This window comes from Tachyglossus aculeatus, chromosome 20, assembly GCF_015852505.1.
Source record: "Tachyglossus aculeatus isolate mTacAcu1 chromosome 20, mTacAcu1.pri, whole genome shotgun sequence".
Classification (NCBI taxonomy): domain Eukaryota; kingdom Metazoa; phylum Chordata; class Mammalia; order Monotremata; family Tachyglossidae; genus Tachyglossus; species Tachyglossus aculeatus.
Window position 1 is genome coordinate 1,650,541 of NC_052085.1, and position 8,937 is coordinate 1,659,477.

The 8,937-nt window shown below is 58.5% G+C and overlaps 1 protein-coding gene across 1 annotated transcript; it reads right to left on the reverse strand.

Moving 5' to 3' along the window:
- Positions 1 to 462: 462 nt before the first annotated feature.
- On the reverse strand, positions 463 to 7,758 carry AMER2 (APC membrane recruitment protein 2). The gene is made up of 4 exons (XM_038762166.1): positions 7,627 to 7,758; positions 7,281 to 7,469; positions 6,413 to 7,192; positions 463 to 6,325 (listed from the first exon to the last, which is right to left on the reverse strand). The coding sequence occupies exons 1-4, from the start codon at positions 7,756 to 7,758 to the stop codon at positions 5,465 to 5,467; spliced, it is 1,962 nt and encodes a 653-aa protein (XP_038618094.1). The 3' UTR covers positions 463 to 5,464.
- Between the last annotated feature and the right edge of the window lie 1,179 nt (positions 7,759 to 8,937).

Consider the following 8,937-nt stretch of genomic DNA (forward strand, 5'->3'; position numbering starts at 1 on the left):
GTTTATTGAGGGCTCATGGACCCGATACACCGTAACGCCAAAGCAGTTTTCAGCTCTAGGGACCGTGGGTTAACTTTTCCTCTTGGGGTGAGGGTTAACTGCAAAAGCACACTGAGCAGCCTCCCTGCCATAACAACCTAGATCGGGACAGAGATTCCCAGGCTCAGACGGACTCAAAGAAATAGGCCAAAGGAGAAGGAGAAAGAAACATAAACAAAAACCGTGAGATTTAAGGTGACAGATGAGGAGGGGTTCAGTTATGTGGCATTGAATGCGGTTCTCTAAGTGTGCAGTTGGAAACAGGGGTTGTAAAGGGACATTTGAGACGGAGCGCTTCCTTCTTCTGACCAACAGGAAGAGGCACCCGCATGGCAGCTATGTGTTAAATAGCACGGCCCCAGAAATATAGTTGTCCAGTCGGCCTTCGGTTTCTCCAGACTCGGGGCTGGGTAGGTTTCTCCTAGGGCCCTTCCTCCGAAATGGGCCCCTCCCCTTATAGTTGAGGGACAGGCTACGAGCCACGTGGATGAGGAAACGGAACCATCAGGCCAGCCCGTTGTGCTCGAGGGAGGAAAGTGGAGGTCTGAATTCAGGGTAGAAAGGTAGAACGAGAAACACAGTGAAGATACTCCAGAGTCAGAAGGAGAGGTTTCTCGAGACTGACTTGAAAGGCCGAGGGACCGTCTCTCCCCTTGAGGAGAACGCTGAACAGCTCAGCGCCTATAGGAAAGCAAACTTTTCAATGTTTGTTGACCTGGATACCTACGAGGATTACTCCTTGTCCTTCTGGATTCGGTGTAACCGCAGTCTATTCCGATTTTTGAGTTCAGCAAGTCGTCAGGATTTGGGATTCAAAAGGCGAGCGGATTGAGCGAGTCACCCAAGTCCCAGAATATGGTCAAGCCCCTTCGAGGGAGATGATTTGTGGAGCTACTGGTTCTATCTTGGGGAAGTTTTTTTGACCTGTGATGCTGTTTTGCAGTGATAAAACATATTCCCTTTTAAGGTTAAAAAGAATAGGATAAATAGGGCTTTCTAATTGTTTCGTAACTGGAGGATACAAACACCAACCCGCCTAGCCGTTTGAGAAGAATTATAGGCCCCAAATCTGAAATGAGTTGTCCTGCTCAACCTCCTAGAAACGTGAGCAGAGCATCTGTCCCAGCCACACTCCCCGGAAAGCTAGCCACCTTCCTGGACAAGTGGCTCCCAAAGTGAATTTTGGGTTACAATCCCCACATCCACATATGGGCATTTTGGGGACACTTTCCCCCAGTGATCAAGCGATGGTATTGACTGAATGCTTACTGCATGCAGAGCACTGTACTAAGGGCTAGGGAGAATACTAGGAAACTAGAACTAAAACTAGAAGACATGATGCCTGCCCTCGAGAAATGTACAATCTAGCAAAAGTGGCTAATCTGTAATAGCGATTGAGCACCTATTGTGGGCATAGCGCTGGGCAACGGCTTAAGAGAGTACAATAGAGTGAGTAGATGTGAGCCCTTCCTTTTAGGAGTTTACGATCTATCAGAGATGGCCACAGCTACTTAGTCGCAGTATTTACCAAGCATTTACTATGTGCCAAGCACAATGCTAAGCACTGGGGCAGGTACAAATATAAACAGACACAACCCCTGTCGCACCCGGGGGTTCCCTCGAATGGAAGAAAGAACCCACAGACAGGAGGAAGTGGCTGAGTTTGAGGTGGGACAGAAGCAGAGATGACTTCTAGGAAGAAAGATGAGGCAGTTACTCTCCCTTCCTCAATCGATCTAGCCATTGAATTGATCGAGCGCTTACTGCGTGCAGAGCACTGTTCGAAGCACTTGGGAGAATACAATAAACAGAGTTGGTGGACGTGAGCCCCAAGAGCCACTCAGATAAGGAGCAGCAGAAGCAAGTTTGACCTACTTCCTGGGAGCAATTAGTTCCGGGCTGGTGCAACTCACTAGCAGAGGATAAAATGAATACAATTTAGGGAGACCATGAGAGAGAAAAGGAGAAGGGAAGAAGGGAAAACAATTTAACTCCTTGCTTATTCTTATTCAGGTCAAGCGGGATGAATACAAAAAGCTCCTCCATCTCGGTTTTCTTGGCTCCCGAAATGAGCCCGGAGGCAGATCAGTAAATGGTTCCGAGTGGAGATGGCTGCCTTACAAGTGATGTAATAATAATAATAATAATGGCATTTTTAAGCACTTACTATATGCAAAGCACTGTTCTAAGCATATAACCACACGCTTCTCTGGGCACCTTCGTTACTACCGGTGCTCAACTCATCCTTGGCAACATCCACTCTCTATCCCCAAGTTCGTGTGCCCCGGGGACTCCTTCCTTTGCACCTGTCCTTTCACTGAAACGGTCAAATGAAGCATTTCCGGATCCTCTAACTGAAGGACATGTGATTCTTGCTCAGGAACAGGTAGGTCAGGAAGAAATAAAGACCCGTGGTTCAGCGGTTGGGATTAGCATCCCTTGGTTTGGACAGTCATCTAAGGGAGAACTCATCGGTCCCTTCTAGACTGTGAGCCGGTTCTTGGGTAGGGACCGTCTCTATACGTTGCCAAGCGCTTAATACAGTGCTCTGCACACAGTAAGCCATCGATAAATATGACTGACTGACTGACTGACTGAATCGGTCCATTCCAGAAGCCACCAGCACTGTTGGGTCAGATCCAATTCCCTTTCTCAATTCGAAACGAATGCCCTCATGCTTCAAGAAGTTTATTCAGCAAGGCACTGGGCTTCCCCCGTGTCGCTAGGTGACTGGCCGTTGGCCGGCAGGCAGAGATAAGAGGGTTTGAGGACACTCCGGGGTGGACTTTGTGGCCAGAACGGTTCCCCGTGGGCGGTCGGCCCCACTGCCCACGCAGACTTTGTGAGCCGACGGGCACCGAGCCACGCGGTGAGCTCAGCTCCGGTACCCCGCACTGACGATCAATTGCCAGGGACTCTAGATCTACTTGCAGAGGCGCAGCCGGGAGCGGGGCCACGTTTTCTTTTTTTAATGGCCTTGATTTGGCGCTCTCTCTAAGTCCTGTGCTACACCCTGGGGTAGAGCCTGGGGTCAGTCCCTGCTCTACCCGGAGCTCACAGAGGTCACAGGGAGCTAAGTAACAAGCCAGGCCGGGTCTAACGATTCAGTACCCCTGTGCCTTTCCCCAGTGTTGCAGACAGCACTCTGCACAAAAGCAAGCGCTGAATAAATGCCAGAGATCCTTGTCAGGTTCGTTCAGTCGACGTCGGCTGCTAGACTGGATCATCCAGGCCCCAAGCAGGTGTCTTGGCCTGAATTTTCAGACGAGTTAAGCCGATCACGGCCAAGCCCCCTGGTCACGTTGCCCGAAGAGCCGCGCGCACGGTTACCGTGAGCGGAAGGCGGCTGGGGAGCTCTCGCATCGCGCAGGGCAACGTCAGAGGGAAGCTGAATGCGAGACGTTAGTTGGAGTCGACGCCAGGGATCTGAAATCGAGCCATAGAAACCGAGTTTGGGTCTCAAAAGGACCAAGTCAGGAAAGAGAGCTTCTCCTCCCAAGAGGCCTCCAAGATGAGAAAAGAGGAGAGCATCCCACTTCAGGCCCAACTCGACATATCCTTCAGCCAAAATACCTTTCCTGGTTACAGCCTCCGTTTCACCAAAACCGGTCTTCAAACCTTTAAAATGGCAATTCATTCTGCTCGGACATTAGAGCAAAATTAGAGCGAAAGCCTGTGGAACGTTAGAGGCATCACTCAGGGAAGCGGGAGTTGATATTGATGGGATTAACTCAATTTGGTTTTTATGATCTGAAAAAGCAATTCTAATCTCTCTAATGCCCGAAACAGCTCCCTTCAGAAACTCTAATCTCCAGATACCTAGACCTAGCTATGCATAAACGGTGTATTTTGACATTTATGTATACGCATATGTATACGCATATGTATATGTATACGCATATACATGTATATGTATACGCATGGTATGTATATTACTCATTTTCTCTCTCTGGCATCACAGCGGTCTTTTGAGTCTATCATACCAAATTTAGGCTCACCCATTACACGAACCTTGAGAACCGATTTTTTTTTTTTCTTGGTCTAAAGAGATGGACGACGCACAGTTTCAGAAGCCACTTTTCTGCGGGGCGGGAAAATCATCCACAAAAGTATCCAGAAAACCCAAATCACTCAGTTGTATATTTTCAACACCTCTTTTTGCATCAAAAGGTCATTAAACCGAAAACCAAACTGGCCATAAAGAGCCACACATTCCCATTTTCCTCCCTGGCTTTCCTCCCACTGAGTGGAGCCTGCCCATATGACGCTCCTTGGGAAGGAGAAGTTGGAAGTAAAAACGCTAGACCCTTCATCCGGCAAGGCCTCGGCCCACCGGACTTTTGATGACAGAAAACAGCTCAACACGGAAACACTTTCGCGCTAGCACAAGAAGGACGGAAAAGGCCCCCCAGCTGATGTATCATCACTTTATCGAGCTCTGAAAACCAACCCTGAAACTCCAGAATCCTGGCTGGTCGAAGACATGGTAAAGCACCTAGTGAAACCATGATAATGCATCAGTCTCCATGGCCAGAAGGCTGTGAGGTTCGATGGCTGGACGTGCATCGGTGTTCTGTGAGACCGTTCCCTGACCCCGATTCCCTCTGGAAAAGGACACTGGAAGCTAAGACTGTGCCCAAGGGCCCACCCACCCACGGGGTCCGCGCTCATTCCTCCTGCACCCCAACTAGCAGAAATAAGCCATTTCCCTTTCCAAGAACCACCGTCGGGGTCAGTCAGCCCCACAGAGCGACCTGGGTCTCCCACTCACTGCCGCTTCTCTCTGCGTGGTCCGTAAATACCCGGGTACTTTCACATCGGGGCGGTGGGAGGCTTTATTTCTAAAGTAGTAGGCCAAGGGGTCATTTTTCGGAAAAATAAAATAAAATAAATAAGGACTCAATATGTCCTGCAGCGAGGTCGGGGGGTGGGGAGGAGGGGGGTGCGGTGGGGGTCTCCTCCACCCCGCCCCCCCTCAGGGAAGACCGTTGATAATGTCATCGGGCAGTCCAGGCGGAAGCTCCCGAGGCGAAGGGGGAAAATGTCCCAATTCCGCAAAGACTGGTGTGGGGACGGGAGGGGAAGGGGTGGGCAAGGTTAGTGCTTGAAAAACAGATACAAAGATTCTTTTTAAAAGGCTTTTAAAAGAACCCACTGCTTCTTCCCTGGAGAGAGGAGGTGGTGGGGTGGGGTGCAGCTTCCCCACCTCTCCGATCCCCTCCCTCTCCATGGGGGTCCGCGGGGGCTGACCCCCGATGGGTGGGGTGTGTGTGTGTGTGTGTGTGTGTGTGTATATGTGTGTGTGTGTGGAGGGGGGAGGTCAAGGGGGGGTCCGTCCTCCCGGAGAAGTGGGATTTGGCGAGGAGGGCGCAGGGCGGAGAGGACCATGGCTACCCAGGGCGCTGCCCGTCTAGGCCCAAGGCTGTCACAGCTTCTTGGCACTGTCGTGGCAAGCTGCGGCCGGTCTGAGCGCGGTCCCCACCAAGCCCCGGTGGCTGACCCGCCGGACCAACACTTTGGACACGGGGATTTTGGTTCTGGGGGCTTCGCTCCTGGGCGGCAGGTGGTGGCCCACGTGGTGGCCGGCGGGGAGGTGCTTGACGCTGATGGGGATCTTGGAGTCCTTGAGGGCGCCGCCGGGGGTCTTGAGGGGACCGCTCACCGGGCCGGGGGACGCCGGCTTGGACCGCGGCCCGCCGCCGGGGGTCTCGGGGTCGGGGGCCGCGTCGGGGTCGGCGTAGAGGTCGTACAGGGCGTCGCCGCTGCAGCTGTCTCTGGGGAGACCCTCCTTTTGCAGGCGGTGGGTGCCGTCCTCCTCGGGGCCCGGCGTGGTCGAGTCCCAGTAGCCCTCGTCGCTGTTGGGGACCCCCTCCTGCGGCTCCTTGTCCCTGAACGCGGGGTCCTCCTTGTGGGGCACGGGGATGGGGATCCGGTGGAGCCGCGGGCGGGCGGCTGCCGAACTGACCACGGAAACCTCCCGGGCCCCGACGGCCGGGGCTCTGTCCGGAGCTCTGCTCGGGGCTCTGTCCGGCGCTCTGTCTGAGGGTCTGTCCGGCGCTCTGTCCGGCGCTCTGTCTGAGGGTCTGTCCGGGGCTCTGTCTGGCGCTCTGTCTGAGAGTCTGTCCGGCGCTCTGTCCGAGGGTCTGTCCGGGGGTCTGTCTGGGGGTCTGTCTGGTGCTCTGTCCGGGGCTCTGTCCAGGACTCTGGCCGGCATTCTGTCCAAGACTCTGTCCAGGGCTCCTCTGTCGTCTGGTGCTCTGTCCAGGACTCTGTCTGGCCCCCTGTCCTGCGGTCTGTCCAGGACTCTCTCTGGGGCTCTGTCTAGTGCTCTGTCGTCTGGTGCTCTGTCCAGGACTCTGTCTGGCACCCCGTCCTGCGGTCTGTCCAGGACTCTCTCTGGGGCTCTGTCTAGTGCTCTGTCGTCTGGTGCTCTGTCTGGTGCTCTGTCCTGTGCTCTGTCCGGAGCTCTGTCCGGTGCTCTGTCCGGTGCTCTGTCCGGAGCTCTGTCTGGTGCTCTGTCCTGTGCTCTGTCCGGCACTCTGTCTGATGCTGTGTCCGGTGTTCTGTCCGGCGCTCTGTCCTGTTCTCTGTCCAGTGCTCTGTCTGGCGCTGTGTCCTGTGTTCTGTCCGGCGCTCTGTCCTGTTCTCTGTCCAGTGCTCCGTCTGGTGCTGTGTCCGGTGTTCTGTCCAGTGCTCTGTCCAGTGTTCTATCCAGTGCTCTATCCTGTGCTCTGTCCGGTGTTGTGTCCGGCGCTCTGTCCGAGGCTCTGTCCAATGTTATGTCCAGAGCTCTGTCCGGCGCTCTGTCCGGTGCTCTGTTTCGGGTTGCTGTGCCCGGGGTTGTGCCCGGGTCCCGGGGTCCCCGAGTCCCGGGGGTGCGGGCGAGGCGACCCCAGGCGTCCTGCGGGGCGGCGGCGGGGGGGCCTCCTCCTCCGGGGGGCCCTCCGGGGGGCCCTCCGGGGGCCGCGGCCTCGTCGTCCGGCTCGGCGGTGACGTCCCCGCAGCCGGTCAGGGAGTCGAAGCTTTTGAGGGAGGAGACGTCCGCCAGCAGCAGGCAGATGCGGTCCAGGGACGGCTCGGAGGGCGGCTCGGAGGCGGCGGCGGCGGCGGCGGCGGCGGGCTCCGGGGCGGCCTCCTGCCGGGGGGCGGCCTCCTGCGGGGGGGGCGGCGGCGGGCTCGGCCTCCGGGGCTTTGGGGGGCTCCGGCGGGGGCGGCTCCCCCGCCGCCCGTCGCCCCTTGGCCTTGCGGGCCCAGCGGAGGGCGGCCAGGACGGCCCGCAGGCCCCGCTTTTGTCCGGACGGGCCCCCGGAGCCCGGGCCCCCGGACGGGCCCCCGGACGAGCCCCCGCCCCGCCGCAGCAGCGACAGGAAGCTGTGCGAGCGGCCCACCGCCGGACCCGGCCCCGGCCCCGGCCCCCCGGGGCCCCGACCCTCACCCAGCCCCGGGACCCCGGGACCCCCCGGCCCCCCGGGACCCCCCGGACCCCCGGGCCCCCCGGGCCCCGCCAGCCCGTCGTGGGTCCGGCTCCTGGGCAGGCCGGGCCCGGTGGCGGGGCCCCCCCGCCGCCCCCGCCGCCCCCTCCCCCGCCGCCCCCGCCGCCGCCTTGGTCCCCCGGCCCGGTCCCGGCCCCGGTCCCCTCCGCCGGCCGAAGAAGGGGAAGGCGGGGGCCCGGCTCGTCTTGCCCAACGGTGGCGGCGGGGGCTCGGCCCGCCTCTCCATGCCCGCCCGCTGCCGGGCCTGCCTGCCTGCCTGCCTGCCTGCCTGCCTGCCGCCGCTCGATCCGGGGCTGCCAGCCTCGCCCCCCGCCCCTCCTCCTCGCCCTCCTCCCCCTCCTCCTCCTCCTCCTTCCCCTCCTCCTCCTCCTCCCCTGTCTCCGGCTCCTCCGGCTCCGCCCCCTGGGCTCGGCCTGGTCTCCATGGCAACCGGGAGGGGCCGAAGCCCGCCGGGCCCCCGGGCTCCCGCCAGACCCTCGGTCTCCCTCGCCCCTCCGGCCTCCTCCCGCTACCTCATTCTCGCCGTCCTCCCCACGCTACCTCATTTTCCCCATCCTCTCCGTCCTCCCCATCCTTCTCGGCCTCCCCACGCTACCCCATCTGCCCCATCCTCCCCATCCTCCCCATCCTCCCTATCCTCCCCATCCTCCCCATCCCTCTCCACGCTACCTCATCCTCCCCGTCCTCCCCATCCTCTCCATCCTCCCTATCCTCCCCATCCTCCCTATCCTCCCCGTCCTCCCCATCCTCCCTATACTCCCTACCCTCCCCATCCTCCCTATCCTCCCCATCCTCCCCATCCCTCTCCACGCTACCTCATCCTCCCCGTCCTCCCCATCCTCTCCATCCTCCCTATCCTCCCCATCCTCCCTATCCTCTCCGTCCTCCCCATCCTCCCTATCCTCCCCATCCTCCCCATCCTCCCCATCCTCCCCATCCTCTCCACGCTATCTCATCCTCCCTGTCCTCCCCACGCTACCTCATCTTCCCCGTCCTCGCCATCCCCTCCATCCTCCTCGTCCTCCCCACTCTACCCCATCTTCCCCATCCTCCCCGTCTTCCCCATCCTCTCCGTCCTCCTCACGCTACCCCATCCTCCCTATACTCCTCATCCTCCCCATCCTCTCCAGGCTACCTCATCCTCCCCATCCGCCTCACGCTACCCCATCCTCCCTATACTCCTCATCCTCCCCATCCTCTCCAGGCTACCTCATCCTCCCCATCCTCCCCATACTCCTCATCCTCCCCATCCTCTCCAGGCTACCTCATCCTCCCCATCCTCCCCATCCTCCTCGTCCTCCCCATCCTCCCTATACTCCTCATCCTCCTCGTCCTCTCCACGCTACCCCATCCTCCCTATACTCCTCATCCTCCTCGTCCTCCCCACGCTACCCCATCCTCCCCA